This window comes from Ceratotherium simum, chromosome 19 (genome assembly GCF_057802395.1).
Source record: "Ceratotherium simum simum isolate JZ-2026a chromosome 19, ASM5780239v1, whole genome shotgun sequence".
Lineage (NCBI taxonomy): Eukaryota > Metazoa > Chordata > Mammalia > Perissodactyla > Rhinocerotidae > Ceratotherium > Ceratotherium simum.
Genome location: NC_141918.1, coordinates 29,872,109 through 29,888,239, shown reverse-complemented (window position 1 = coordinate 29,888,239; position 16,131 = coordinate 29,872,109). Strand labels below are relative to the sequence as shown.

At 40.2% G+C, this 16,131-nt stretch overlaps 1 protein-coding gene across 3 annotated transcripts in view; it reads left to right on the top strand.

The window, feature by feature from the left end:
- PDSS2 (decaprenyl diphosphate synthase subunit 2) overlaps nt 1-16,131 on the top strand; it is a 283,492-nt gene that overhangs the window by 248,063 nt on the left and 19,298 nt on the right. Inside the window, exon 8 of one of the 3 annotated variants that reach the window (XM_004422178.2) lies at nt 15,150-15,965. The exons of the other annotated variants lie outside the window; for them this stretch is intronic. Within the exon in view, the coding sequence (XP_004422235.1) occupies nt 15,150-15,308 (159 nt within the window). The 3' untranslated portion in view covers nt 15,309-15,965. Of the gene's footprint in view, nt 1-15,149; nt 15,966-16,131 lie in introns of those variants that run through there. 3 annotated transcript variants of the gene reach the window in all.

Here is a 16,131-nt window from a genome sequence, read left to right as displayed (position 1 = left end):
AATAAATTCTAATCACACATGCAATAGTTATTATGTTAAACCAGAGTTATGCCTTATTATGAGCCCTCAAGTCTTTTTGCAAAATAGTTACCCTCTGGACATTCATTCATTCCCCATCATCAAGCTGGTTTGTTTTCTTCCTTAAGTCTCTGAATATATTATTTTGCATTTGTCCCCAGTGACTACCATCTTGCTTTGATGATCTATTCCTCTAATTTCTTAATGTTATTTTAAAATTAGATTCTTGTTCTCTGAGGTGTTAGCAATCCCACACACCTCAGTGGCATCAACAGATTTAATGATCATAATCTCTGTTCCCTTGTGGATCATAAATAAAATTATTAAATGATATCAATGATAAGCCTCTTCAACATCATAAAGTATGCCACGCTCTCAGTTGTTAGCCCAAATACTATTGATACTATTTGAATTCAATCCTCTAGGCAGTTGTAAATTGTTTTTATTTTTCTTCAAATCATATATTCCTAACTTGTTGATCTTTGGTTTCTAATTTTATATATAGAATGTTAAATTTATTTAGTTCATAACAATAATATTTAGTGGGGCAATCTCTCCCATTCTTAAATTTACCATTTTGAATTACTGTCCCCTAAAAAAGTACATGTCTACATATCTAACATTTATCAGGAAGCTAAGGCAGACTTAAATTGTTAATGAAGGGGCCGGTCCCGTGGCGTAGCGGTTTAGTGCGCACGCTCCGCTGCTGGCAGCCCGGGTTCGGATCCCGGGCGCACACCGACACACCGTCTGTCAGGCCATGCTGTGGCAGCGTCCCACATAAAGTGGAGGAAGATGGGCACGGATGTTAGCTCAGGGCCAGTCTTCCTCAGCAAAAAGAGGAGGATTGGCAGATGTTAGCTCAGGGCTGATCTTCCTCACAAAAAAAAAGAGAAAGATTGTTAATGAAGACCGGTTTCTAGCTGTAAGCCTGGAATCATGTCTGGTTTGCTCAGCATTGTACTCTGAGGGCCTAACACAGTGCCTGGCACATGCTAGGTACCCAATAAATACCTGTTGAACTACTGTTGAATGAATGAACAAATAACCCAAGATATGCCAGATGTTTGTGCCTATATTCTGTTCTTTTAATTTATAAGGCATATTGGACTCCACCTTTGCTCCTCTTATTTCCCCCAAGTATATTTTTAATCAAACAGTTACATCCTCAATGCCTTGCACTCCCTGGGTTGAAACAAATTCAATTGGGGTAACTTTTTGAATCTTAGTCTGGAAAGCTAACTAAAACTGCCCTCCAGGCTGGTTCTGTGGGTAAAGGCTCTGCACTGTGGGGTAGCTGGATTCAATTATTGCTCGCAGTTTGTGGTATCAGGAGCCACCTGTGCTCAGGGAGAGCCTGTATGCCTTTATGTAGAGGATGGAGCTTTCTGTCCCATAGAGGAGCCTGTTTAGTCTATTGAAACAGTTTTAAGTAGATCTGAAGGGAAGGCTGTCTCTTTCCTTGTCATAAAAAACAGTTGAGAGGCATGGGTTTTCCAAAATTATATTTTTTGAGAGAAAGAAAAGAGAGATACCTCTTGTAGATGCTGAATGTGGGTTTAGTAAGTTAGAAGTCTTTGTCATTACCTAAATTGATATTTCCAAACTCACACAGTAATCTTACCGCCTGATTTTGTACAGAATTAAGGATTTTTGTGATTTCAAGATGTTTGATCCGTCAGAAAGCTGTAATTTGTTTAGTTGGTACATCTGAAGCTATTCCCCCATGTTATAAGCAGTGTCTGCAGGCACTACTCAGCCTTCCCACATACCAGGTCAGACAGAGTATTGATCCTAGATGTGCTTAACCACCTTTCCTGAAATAGCAAGGTGGCTGTGCCACCTCAATTTTCAAATGGAATTACTGAGGTAACAGTAGAGATCACAGGACCTGCAACATAGGTTAATGATGTGTAAGATGCTACTAAAGATTATGGGTGAGTAGATCTTGTCCCTTTCCCCCAAGTCCTTGACTTTCTGGCTTGATGAAAGATCTTACCTATCCACTAGATCATAATAAAGCCAAAGAAGTACCTTTGAAGATTGATTCGTGCATAGTGCAATGGTGCCCCCTGTGGAAGGTCTCCGTGTTCTAGATCTAAGGAAATTATGCTAACCTTTATCTTTGATTCATTCCTGATGAGATTTGTGTGCACTTGTTAGGAAAGATTGTAGGCCTTTCTATGTGCAGTGATCTCTTTAAGATGCATGCCATCATATGCGTTTTTTTCAGTGTGCACTCTGTTCAAGACACACACTAAGCCCTTTAATCAAGTGGTTCTATCAAATTCTATCTCTGAATCCCTTCATTTTATGGAGAAAAGATTGAATAACCTAACAGTGTTCATAGAGTCATGGTTCTGCTCAGGTCTGCTGACTCCACAGTGTGTATTCTTTACCACCATACTGCTGCTCTGGGTGCTTTAGACATGGTACAAAAAGAAGTAAGAATTTGTGTGCAGGCTCTGGTCTTACAAACATCTAGAAAATGGTATGCATTACTCTTTAATTGAGCAATTCTGGTCTCAGAAATAGTGATTGTCTAGTAAATGACTGTCTTAGGATTTATGTTTGCTGAACCAGTACAATAATTATTGTGATTTTTTTTTCATGGTATGCATTGTTCACTCTTTCAAGAAAGTTTTGTAGATATAACCATTTAAAAGAAGTCCTCATCACCATTCTCTTGAGGGAGGCAAGGATCTAGTTAACAAATACACCTTCAATTACACCATAACATAGAGACCTCCTACATCTGGAAAAGGTATTAATCCTGCAGATATGATTACATTTACATGGCACAGAGAGTAACCTTTTCACCCCATACGTTGATTCCTGCCTTTGCCCCCAGTCTGATGCAACCTGCCTGGAACCCAGGCACGCACCGATGCACTGCTTGTCAGGCCATGCTGTGGTGGCATCCCATATAAAGTAGAGGAATATGGGCACAGATGTTAGCCAGGGCCAGTTTTCCTCAGCAAAAAGAAGAGGATTGGCATGGATGTTAGCTCAGGACTGATCTTCCTCACACACACACACACACAAAAATATATATATATATAAAATATATATATATAAAGAATATGGATAAATCTGTGATTATTTATAACTTTTTTTAATATATAATTTTATTTATTTTCCCCCCCCAAAGCCCCAGTAGATAGTTGTACGTCATAGCTGCACATCCTTCTAGTTGCTGTATGTGGGACGCGGCCTCAGCGTGGCCGGAGAAGCGGTGTGTCGGTGCGCGCCCGGGATCCCAACCCGGGCCACCAGCAGCGGAGCACGCGCACTTAACCACTAAGCCATGGCACCGGCCCTGTGGTTATTTATAAATCATTAAATTTTCTTTCAGAAGACATAGAAGCAGTGATTACTTTTCCTGTGGAATTAAGCCTCAGTTTAATATAATTCCATATTACTAACCTCAAATGCCCAACATATCAAACGTTAATGAAACTTTATAAACTAAGAATTAAATTGTACATTTTGTTCCGTTTAATTACATTTTGAAATCAGGCACATCTGCTCATACCCTGAGCTGTAGGTTGACCTCTGTTTCTTAAATAGCTACTTTGCCTGAATTCTCTGCCACAGAGTCAACAATTTAGGTCAGTTTTGAGTATGCCAGTGAAATGTTTTTAACTACGTGAAAGTATCCCTAAACTACATATCTATATGTAGGGGTACTAAATCATAGGTATGTATGTATATATGGTTTAGGGGTATTTATGCATATAATAGAGATATATTTATTCAGACATGATAATTTGTATGAAATGAGCCCTTTGGTTATGTTCAGCTCTTGGTGGGTAGTAGTCCACAACATGGACTCATAAATGTAGTTAGCTGAGAGGTGGAGCCTTGAAATCAGTTCTGAAATCTCACTTTCAAAAGGAGGCCACACACTATCCAGACTGAGCCTAATAGACACAGGTGGAGGAGAGGGCAAGAAAAATGATACCAAACCTGTCCTTACCATGTTTTTTTTTTTTCCTTTTAGTGGAAATAGATTAAATTTTAAATGGTCAAGATAATTTGGAAATTCATTTTTCAAAAACAAGCATGTTTCCAATACTAATACTCTGAGATTTAAATCACCTTCATGAATCTATGTAAAATAGTCGATGAATGTTTACAATTAAAGCCAGGTGCATTATCTAAGTGTTACATAAGGTTTTGCAATGAACCCCGTGCTTCCTCCTTCTTCAAACCTTGCATTTGTATAGCATTTTATTGATGTCCAAGTAATTTCACATACATTATCTTATTTGTTCTTCATAATAATTCCATGTAGTATAAATATTTCTTTGCGATTTTACAGGTGAGGTGGGCTTAGAGAGGTTGCTTTGCCCAAGGTCACACATGTCCAGGTCCAGAGTTTCCCTACTAACATTTGCTCGGTGCCTCTCCACGATTATTTTTTCTGTGGTTATGAAACAGCAGATATGAATTCATCAGTCTTAGGAGAACACCTCACTCCATTATAAGATAAAAAAGAAGGTTCCTGTGTGGCTTCGTCTGGGGGATTCTGTTCCAAGGTGCTTGAAAGGCCCCAGTGTCTGGAAATAGTGGCATTTCATCCCTCCTAGAGCCCACCTGTCCTCTCACCTCACATCTCCATGGGCTTCAGGTCCTAGGACTCAGCAAGAAAAAGAGAGCAGTGTAACAAATACCGTGTGTGTCGTGCACTCTCACACAATTATACAGAATGATTTTAATTCTGCAAAAGAATAAATCGAACTTGTTAAAAAGTGAGGATCTTAAAGCTCAATACAAATCCATATTACAGGAATTTTATAGGCTGTTTTACAAAAGAAAAATACTGTGATATTTTATTAGAGAACAGTAAAAATGTTTAAGCATGGGCTAAATTGTATTTGGCGTTTTGAACTTATTAATCCTTCATCCAATGACTTAGATATAGTATGATGAAATCTGAGATTGGTTTTAAAAAATAGTGAAAATGACATGAGGCAATGTCTTGTCATTGTGTGAAACCCCAAGTACCACTGCTAAGTCAGAGTCTTTGGTTGAGATTTTTAGCAAAAATAAGTTTTTACTATTAAGGATTTATATATATATATATATAGGATTGGAGAGATATATATATATATATCTCTCCAATCCTCACAACAGCCCTCTGAGGTAGGTACTATTATATGTATCTTATTATAGATGCACAGAGATATCTTAGAACAGTGCTGGGCACGTAGAACACTGCTGGGCACACATAATACCGGATTGTCTTTGTTGTTATTGCTATTATTATTATCATTATTATTATTGCTATTTTAATATTAGGAAGCACTACCATTCTTTTTTTTTTTTTCTTTTTTTTTTAAAGATTTTATTTATTTATTTTTTGCCCCCAAAGCCCCAGTAGATAGTTGTATGTCACAGCTGCACACCCTTCTAGTTGCTGTATGTGGGACTCGGCCTCAGGATGGACAGAGAAGTGGTGCCTCGATGCGCACCCGGGATCCGAACCCGGGCTGCCAGCATCGCAGCGCGCGCACTTAACCACCAAGCCACAGGGCCGGCCGAGCACTACCATTCTTATTGTGTCTTTGCATGTGAATTCATGTGATTGAGGAAATAACTGAAAATTTTCTTATTTCCATCTCCTTCCATTTTTGCCAAAGATATTTAATTAAGATCAGTAGATTTTTTCTATAGAGTCTTTTAAATAATTTGTTACTCTAAGTAAAAGGAATGTTTTTTTATGTTGGTTACAATACATTTTATAGTTTATTGTATTAGAGGAAAGGTTTTAATTGTAGTTTTTCTTTTTGTGCTAAGTCTTGCCACTCAGAAGTTGGCAAGATCTTTCAGTTGAACCACTATCAGCTAGATTCTTGGAGTTGGATGGGTCCTTGGAGGCAGCCTTGTTCCACCTCTCCCATCAGCTAAGAATTTCATTCATGCTTTCTCTGACATGGTCATCCAGTCACTGAGGACTTCCAATAATAGGGAGTGCACAGGGCTGGCCCTGTGGCTTGCTGGCGGCCCGGGTTCGGATCCCGGGTGCGCATCGAGGCACCACTTCTCTGTCCATCCTGGGGCCGAGTCCCACATGCAGCAACCGGAAGGGTGTGCAGCTGTGACATACAACTATCTACTGGGGCTTTGGGGGCAAAAAATAAATTAAAAAATCTTAAAAAAAAAAAAAATAGGGAGTGCACAGCTTGTCAAAAATAATTTTTCTGTTATTAGACAACTCTAGTCATTTGAAAGCTTTTTCTTATTTGTAATTGGAATCTGCTTCCCAGAGAAACTACACCTTGTTGCTCTTTGTTCTGTCCCCTGAAGCATATCGAACAGGACTGCTCCTTCTTCCATTTAATTGCTTTAGATGTTGGAAGATGGCTTTCATATCCTCCTTTAATCCTTTCCTCCAGGCTAAACATTCCTTAGATGACATGTTTCCAAATACTTCTTCATCCTAATAATGGACCCAATCTATCTTGTCAATGCCCCTCTTGACACGTGGCACCCAGGACTGAACATAGTTTTCTAAGAGTGCGGTGAGACCCTTCCCACCTGTGTTTTGGGCATGTACATCTGTTGATGCTGCCGGAGTTTTCAGTTGCCTTTTTTTGTATCTACATCACAGTCTTGGCTTATATAAAGAATGTGGTTATCAGAGATTCTCAACAATTTATTATGAGTCACTGCCAAACTGAGGTTTACCCTTCTACAATTAATTTTGAAACCTAAATGCACAGTTATATACAGTTATCTCTGTTACATTTCAATTGGCTAGTATCAGTCTATTGTTTAACATGTCAAAACCGTTAAAATTTTGATGCTGTCCATGTGTTAGCCTTCTCTCTTGGCTGTATGACATCTGAAAATTAATATGCATTTCTTCTCCATCTTCATTCAAGCAATGCGTAGAACTGTGATAAGGGAAAGCAACCAGGTATTGAATCCTTTAGTACAACACTAGTGATGGCTTTTCTGCTCAATATAAATCCACTACTAAACATTTTCTAGGAATAGTTGTTTTACATATTTGAATCCATATTACCACACTCTAATCCAGACCCCATTTTTCTGTCTTATCCATGAAGGACTAAGTTTCCAAAATCCAAATATACTCCATTTTGACTATTTCTGAAGCTAACAGCCAAGTGGCCGTATCAAAAGAAAAATGAGAACTCTTTGTCCCAACTTGCCCATCGTGACCCACCCGTCCTGGGGCTGCGACCACCACTGCCTTTTTTCTGGAGCTTACAAACCGTCTATTTAATAACCTTTCCTGAAATTTTGCCATAAATGTTCATATAATTCACTGGCCTGTGTTCCAGAATGCACGGTTGTCCTCATCTTTTTCTTTTTTGTTCTGTGTTTGAAGACGTTAGTCATTTGAATCTCCCATCTCTGAGATCTCTCACAGTCTTTCAATAGCTGGGAAGGACATATATGCTTAGAATTAAGCATGCAAGAGCAGGACAGGTGGGCAGATGCCTCTCTGAAGTTGCTCTAGACTGGAAACTGGGTCTCCAGAGTGAGAGAGAGATACAAAGGGGCAGGCTGGAAGATGAAAGCCTGACAGGAACGTCAGACAAAATGAGTGAGAAGGCTGCTGGTGGGGAGGGGGCTCAGTGAGGGGCTACACAGTTGTTTGTCCTAGAGGATGATATTATGTTTAGAATGGGAGGATGGGTGGTCTTGGAAAGCAAAGGACGCCAGAAGCCAGAGGAAAGCCAGGATGGTAACTGCATACAAGGCCTTTCTGACAACTTGTAATGGGCTATTTGAATGCACATTTCGTCCTTAAAGGCTCCTCTTCATGGAATTTATTTTAGTCTTTACAATTTTTAAGTCATTCTTTATTTGTGTTATTTCCTCTTTGTCTTCTTTTAATAGTAAATATATTATCTTTTGCAAATATTAGAGCATAGTTGTTCTTATTCTACATATAGCCTCTACATTTTGAAGCCTCTTTTGTCATCATCTTTCCTCATGCCCCTCCCCATCAGTCTTTCACAGATTCTGACAAGGTTGTTTGTTTCTGAACATTTTTCTATGAGGAACGACACTTGAAAAACATTGTGACAGGGGCCGTCCCAGTGGCGTGGCGGTTGGGTTTGCGCATTCCGCTTCAGCGGCCCGGGGTTCTCCGTTTCGGATCCTGGACCTACTCACCACTCAGTGGGCCATGCTGAGGCAGCGTCCCAGGTAGAAGAACTAGAAGGACCTACAACTAGGGTATAAAACTACAAGTACTGGGGGCTTTGGGGAGAAAAAAGAAAAGAGAGAGGAAGATTGGCAACAGATGTTAGCTCAGGGCCAATCTTCCTCAAAAAAAAAAAGAAGAAAAACATTGTGACGAGTCTCCTGGTGATAATACAGACTTACGGGTGATTCCCACACGATTTGTACAGTGTTGTACCTCTCCTTTGTCAGCTCCTTCAAATCAGGGATAGCATCCTATCTCCTCAGTGGTGCCTTGTGCAGAGCAGATGCTCAACTGGGGCTCAGCAGTGGAGGGGATGATAGGCTCCTCCTTTTATACCCGGGCCTTTTCAAATCTGAGCCCTGAGAGAGCTTAGTTTGTAGCCATTTATTGTGGTCTCTTTCATAATTAATTATGCTCATTGCTGGAATTTAGTTTTTCAGAGGTTCCCATCACCCTTGAACTATATTTCCACTTATGATCTCTTGGAATCATGGCAATCTTTCACTAAACTTATTATTGAAATGCACTTTCCTGATGTAGAGTCTGGGTGTCCAAAACCATGCCTGCTAGTCCTTTCTTCCCCTGATTCTAATACCAAGATGGCATTGCTTTTTTTTGCCAAATTTCTATCACCTTTACATCCAATTATGTTGACATAATTAAGCAAAAATTTCTTCTATCTTCTGATACATAAGATTATCAGTCAGGCACACCAAGAATTTGTCAACTATAGAATGTGAGTTTTAGCAGATAGTCAGAGGTTGAAGTTCCTTGTCATTACTGCATCTTACCTTTCTGCCGGCTTCATAATCTCCATTAGGGAAGCATGGTCCACTTCTGCGACTTGGTGGGGAGGCATGTGGTCTCTTTCCATAACAGCATGGCTTCAATTTGTTTCCTTTTACTCTTATCCAGGTGTTTTCAACCATAAAAAAAACTTTAACATGTTGTTTGATACTCTCTTGCTTTCTGTTCTTCAGTTTCTTCAGAACAATGTCTACCCCATCTTCCAGATGAGCTTTAGCATCCCCATTCTCTCTAAGCACTGTCTGGTTGGGTGAAAGATAACTTGGGGTTATCTCCAAATCCTTTCCAGTGCTACAGAGTGGCAGAGCTCTGGACGTGCAGAAATGAAGCCCAGGCTATTTCACACATCTGCTGTGGACTCTTGTCCACATCACTTAGCCTCTCTCATCCCAGTATCTTCTTCTGCAAAACGAGGTGAGAAGATAAAAGTGTGCTTGGGGTTTGTTCTAGATCTTAAAGTCTTTCTCTGATTTCACTGGAGAGAAGTGGCTGCTGCCTCCACTTCTCCTAAAGCTACTTAGACCCTATAGCAGGGGCTTGTCTTTAATATTTTAAGAGGACTTTTGAACCAAATAGTTTTCAGAGGCATACAATTATTTCTCAAAAGGGTCTCATACAAGTAACATTTATCATTGAAAAGGTGTCTGATAACACCTTTTAATAAATGTTAAATAATAATGCACTTAACTTTAAGTACTTTGCATCCTCTTTTCTCTGTGTTAATATCTTTAATTGGATCCTCTAGCAAGAGATTTGGACTTAATTTATTTCAGGTGATGCTGCACTTATACAGTTATTCAGCTGACTTAATTAGATATTTAATTATATTAGTGGCCTGAAGTGCTATATCAGGGAAATAAAACACAGACTAATAATTCACCTTTTTGTATTTTTTTCTGTTATTTATGCAACAGCTAAAGTGTTTTTCAAACCATAAATGCCAGAGTGGGCATACTGGCACTTCTAGACACATCCTAATATGTAAAGTTCTCCAAGTATGCATCAATTTGGGATTCGCCCAATCAAAATGTAGGTGAAGGCAAAAGTAGAAAGAATTTTTTTTTAATTGTGGTCTTTTCTGTCACAGCTATTAGAACCAAGGTCATGGGTCCAGTCCCTCAGTGGTCCATTCAACCCTCTCTGGTTCTACAGCCCTATGATGGCTCCTCTAACAGGTGGTCCTGGGAGGCAGCAACTCTGTTTCTATCTGGATCTCCAGCCCCTACTATATGCCTAGCCCATATAGGGGCCCAATAAATGCTTATTGAATTGAATTTGATCATTGCAAAGACAACCAGTTGGAAGTGTGGTTAAAATGGCATAAACCCAACACAACTATTTTGAAATACAGTAACTCAAAATACACGCCCCAGAGAGTGAGATACTCCCAAATCTGGCTAATCATTGGAATGACCTAAGAACCATTTTTTAGGCCTTACTGAATCCATCTCCAGGAATGGGGCCTAGGATCTGCATTTTAAAGTTCCCCAGGGGGCCGGCCCAGTGGCATAGTGGTTAAGTGCACACACTCCGCTTTGGTGGCACGGGGTTCGCAGGTTCGGATCCCGGTGCGCACTGACACACTGCCTGTCAGGGCATGCTGTGGCGGCGTCCCATATAAAGTGGAGGAAGATGGGCATGGATGTTAGCCCAGGGCCAGTCTTCATCAGCAAAAAGAGGACAATTGGCATCAGATGTTAGCCCAGGGCTGATCTTCCTCACAAAAAATAAGTAAATAAATAAATTAATTAATTAAAGTTCCCCAGGTGAATTTTATGGTCAGCCAAGTTTAGGAATTCCAGCTTAATACGTCTTTTGTCACATTTATTTACAAAGGACAAGATTGTTTTGTCAGGATAGACCCATTTCATATTCTAATTTATAGTAAAAGTGAGTCTCATTTGTGGTCTATTAATTATATCTAAAGGATTTCCTTTGAGCCAATAGTTTGTTTCACTGGTGAAAGTGTACAGAGATGTCTGTGAGGGATAATACCTTCCATGAAGGACTAGATTACTGGTGGGTCATGAATGGGCATTTTACACATGGAAGCTATCAGGTCCCTTGGTATACAAAGCCCCATGAGCCCACTCTGTGGAGAGCAGATTTGAGTATTAACTGGAAGCACAGTAGTCATTGGATGAGAGAAATTAACTCTTTTAGGGCTTGAGTAACTTTCAGGGATGTCTTCCTGGGTACTGTTTTGCCCTAATCTGAATTACTCTTCATTGTAGGATTAAATACTACATAAATCACCATTGGATATTCAGTTGAGCCTAACTGAATAAAGTTTATAGAGTAACAAACTAAATAAAGCAATCAGAGAAATGTGGAACATAGAACATTGTACAACACAGCCTGCTCCTTTCAAAATGGCAATATCATGGGGGGAAGAAAAGATTGAAGTGTCATAACAAAGGACTGCAATGTGTGAACCAGGATGCATCATGGTATGGGGGAAAAAAGGCCAAAAAAGACATTTTGGAGCCAATTGTGAAAATTTGCACATAGATTAGATATTAGATAATAACAGAGAATTACTGTTAACTTTCCTAGCTCTGATAATAGTCTCTGCTTATGTAGGCAAATGTTCTTATCTGCAGAGATGCATGTCAAAACAAGAGTGAAGCATCCTGCAGCCCTTGGTATGTCCAAGCCAGGTCCTACCAACTCAGAGCCTATTGTTAAATATTCAAGAATTTTATGATTCCACAGCCCTTGGTAGCTTGAAATCAGCTATGATAGGAGTATTTATACCACAAAAATCTGCAAATGCTACAAATAGTACTTTTTTCCTCCCTAGGAGAGCTAATTTGCCAGCATACCACTACCCACAGCTTACTTTCAAATGGTTCAGAAAATACACACATTTGAGTAGAAAGAATAGAAATGGCAAAATATTAACAACTTTTGAATCTGGGTAGAGGGTTTGTGAGCATTCATTGTTGTGGTCTAGGAGTCAGCAGACTTTTTCTATAAAGGCCAAAGTGTAAATATTTTAGGCTTTGCAGGCCGTACAGTGTCTGGCAGCTACTCAATTCCGCAGCTCTGCCGTTATAGCACAAAAGCAGCCGTAGACAATACTTCAATGAATGGGCATGGCTGTGTTCCAACAAAACTTTATTTATAAAAACAGGGGGCCATATTTGACCTGGGCTATAGTTTGCTGACTCCTGTGCCAGTCTTTCAACTTTTCTGTACTTTAAAAATATTTCATAATAAAAAAAAAAAATTTGTAATAAAGTTCAGGTTTCTTAGCCTGGTTTTCAGAGCCCTCCTGATCCCCTAACACCTACTGCAGCAAGCTGCGTCACACTGATCTGTTTTTATTCCCTGGACACTGCACTCTGGTCTCCTCTGTGCCCTTGCTCAAGCTACTCCCCTTCCCTACAATTACCTTGTTACCCCTAACCACATAACTACTTATCGACATTCCAAGATATGGCTCAAATCCCACTTACTCTGTAAGGCCTTCTTGAATCTATTTTAATTAAAGTTGACCTCTCATTTCTCTGACCATCTGTAGTCCTACATTTGTAACTTGGTTTTGCTGCTTTTCACTGTATACCCTTAATTACTTCCTGATCCGTAAAGCGGAGAAGGATTGTTGTACTCTTTACACATAATAGGTGCTCAATAAATACTTGTAAATTGAAACCCAGTCATGCAGATATCTACATGACTGCAGGTACCAACCTAGAAGTTTAAAATAGAGAATGTTGGGCTGTCTAATTTAGATTTGGGGGAATTAAAGATAATGAAAATAGGTGGTATGTTCTTTCTCTTTTTTCCAAATCTTTAAGGCTGGTCTGATCCAAGTCCAGCTACCTATGAGGTTGTTGTACATCAAGCTAAAATAGACTTAATCTTGGTAAGTGAGGTGGCTTTCTTGGCAATGACTAGGGGCCTGAGGAGGAAGAAGAATTCAGTCATTCGGAATAGCTGTAGTGTTTTAGACACCGTGGAGCACTCTATGCTGTATCATATAGGCCCCCCAACAGTCCTGCAAGGGACTGATATTATCCCCATTTAGAACTCAGAGCAGTTAAATGGCTTCCCTAAGATTATAAAACTAAGATGGGAGTTTGAATCTGGCTGCCTCTGGTACCCAGCACGATTTTAGTGCCTTCATGCATTCAGCAATTGGCAAGAGACCAGGGAACCCTCTGCTGAAATAGTCCCAAAGTCCATGTGCAACATGGAAGTATCTGTGGAGTGCTGGGAGTCTGGGGGAGTATAGTATTAAGTGCCTCTGGACTGGGTATTAGAAAACCTGGCTTCTGGTTGCAGCTTTGCCACTGTGCCTCTGTGGTCTTGGGTGACCTGATGAGCTTCTCTGGACCTCTGTTCTCTCATTTTTATGATTAGAGGAATAAAGCAGGTTATTGCTTTTATTCCTGTATGTTTCATGCATTATGCCGTAGCTTAAAGTCTAATGAAGAGATAGATAAGAGAATGGAGAATTAAAATACAACACTAGATAATAATGCTGTACTCCAGATATGCACAGGGTACTCCAGGAGCCCAGAGAAAGAGTGGTACCTGGCCCCTTAGGACTGTCATCCTAGCTGGGTGCATTCAACCCAAGTGGAATTTGGGGAGCTTGATGGGGGGTGGGAGGGAAAGTGTTAGGGGACATGAGATCTGCAAGTAGTTTCCCTAAATACATGATGAAAAGGGGAAAGCGGAAACAAAAAAAAAGCTAGACAAGAGGTAGATTGGGAAGGGACTTTAATGCCTCATGAAAGAGCTCGGACTTTTTTCTTAAGGCTGTTGGAAGGCAGTGAAGGGTTTTAAGCAAAATCACATTTGCATTTTATAAAGATCTCCTTAGCAGCATGACGGATGGAGTCCAGGGGCACAGAACTGGTGGTGGGAAGACTGTTTAGGAGGTGATTGCAAAAAACAATCCAAGCGAGGGATGATGATAGCATGAACTAATGTAGTGGCAACGGGAATGAAGAGCGGAGGATGAATTCAAGAGCTCTAAAGGAGAGAGAATGGCTAGGACTTAGTGTCCATCAGTCAGGATGGCTACAGACAACCACACAATCTGTCTTCAAACAACAAAGATGTGTTTCATGCCCACACTACATGTCCCGTGCAGGTTGGAGAGGCCCGGTGGTGCTCATTGTGGTCGCTCTAGGATCCAGGCTGAGGAGCTTCTCTGATGTGGCTGGTTGATGTGCCAGAGGGAAAGCCCCGCAGTGACTCACATGGACAGTTAAATGCTGCAGCCCAGAAGTGACATGCATCATTTGTGGACTAGAACTTGTTGCTTGGCCTCAGCCAATCTCTGGGGGCCAGAAAGTTCAGTCATGGGTGAGCAACAACAGTACTGCCATGGTGTCTGACTGGACACAAGGGATGAAGGAGGACTCCCAGGTCTCTGCTTTAGGGAGTTAGGCAGACATTTGAGGTATTCACTAAGAGAAGATGGAATCAGGGCAGGGGAAGCAGACGGATCAAACTGTTATAAATCTTTTTCAGCTCTAAAGTCAAACCATTTTATTGTTTCTTTCCGCCGTCAGAGAGAGAGAGGGAAACCCGTCAAAGAGAGGGATTGGCAATCAACTTCATTTGTTGGCGAGAGTTTACTTTATTCTTCACAAAGAGTGTTTTAGTTCATTCTTCCCAGTCAAATTAAGTCTTTTAGTTTGAAAAATGTAGCATTCAGAACTAACACTATGTGCTTTCATGAATTTTCATATGGACCACTGTGTCAACACACCATGTAAAACAGATTAGTTATTAACTAGGATGTTAATGAAGCCTTCCTTACATAAGAATTTCAGGCTGCTGAATTCAAGATGCCAGAGATGTAAATGCCCTCCACCTTCATTACTGCCATCCCCTCACAGGGCACATTTCAAGATATCAAGGGGTGGGAGTCGGGAGGAGGTGTAATGAGGCTGATTGGAGCCTGTTGTGCTGCCCTGGAGCACAGACACCGAGCAGCCTTAGGGAGTGTTAGTGCCTCGAGATCATGGGGGAATGATGTCCTCTTTACCTCAAAAGAAGGTAGCAGAAACAAGTGAATCTATACTGTTTTCTCCCTTTGTTTTCCACCTCCCCTCCCCAATTTAATTGTGGTACCTTAACAACTGACTTTTATTGTGCATTTGTTTCTTAACAGTTGCGAGAAACAATCAAAGCTGGCAAAGGTGTGACTTCAGCTATTGACCTGTGTCATTACCATGGAAACAAGGCACTGGAGGCCCTGGAGAGCTTTCCTCCCTCGGAGGCCAGATCTGCTTTAGAAAACATTGTGTTTGCTGTGACCAGATTTTCGTGACACCAAATTAAAAAGACACTATTGTTCGTCAGCTGAAAAAACTGGGGAATGAGGTGATGGGGAGAGCTTTCATGATGAAATATGTAAATGTGTTAATGACTTTAAAAACATACACTTTTTTTTCTTACCTTTATTACATTGCTAAATGAAGACTGCCTTCTTTTGGGAACTGCTACAAACAAAATTAGAAGAAAAAAAATGTCAAGCAGTTTTCACTTGTCACGCCAGAAGCACACTTGAGGCTGCAGTAGCAGAAATAATTAATGAGATTCGCTCCTGTGACCTCAGCAAATGGACAGGAAATAAGTCCTTATTGATTGGACCGAGCAGGGATGGCGCCAGGGCGGTGGCCTGTGGTTTTCCTTCTAGAGAGGACAGAGCAAGCTGGAAGCTGCAGGTGTCTAGAGAAACACTGTCAATGCCAGTAAGGGAGGACTGTCAAAGCAAAAACTAGTGACCAATTTGTCATAACAGAGAGTAGTTCAGTGATTAAGGAAAAAATATGCTTTGTCTTTTCGCAATTGTGTCTCTGTATTTATAGATACAGTATAAATATACTTTGTGCTCTATGGGTTTTGTAAGAATTTTTTGGAAAAATTGCTGAAAAAATAATGCCAAATATTTGAAGTAGGAGATTAAAATGTTATCAAATGTTAACTTGGTTGTAGTAGGAATTGCCTGTTTTTCTTTCTTGAAGACCAAATTTTTTTCAAACATATTTCAAAGAACCAAACCTTTTTTTTTTTAAGCTGAACAAGATGCTTATTTCAAGTAAAATGTATTCATTTGTAATAATTTGGTGTAGAGAATACCTTTCATTTTT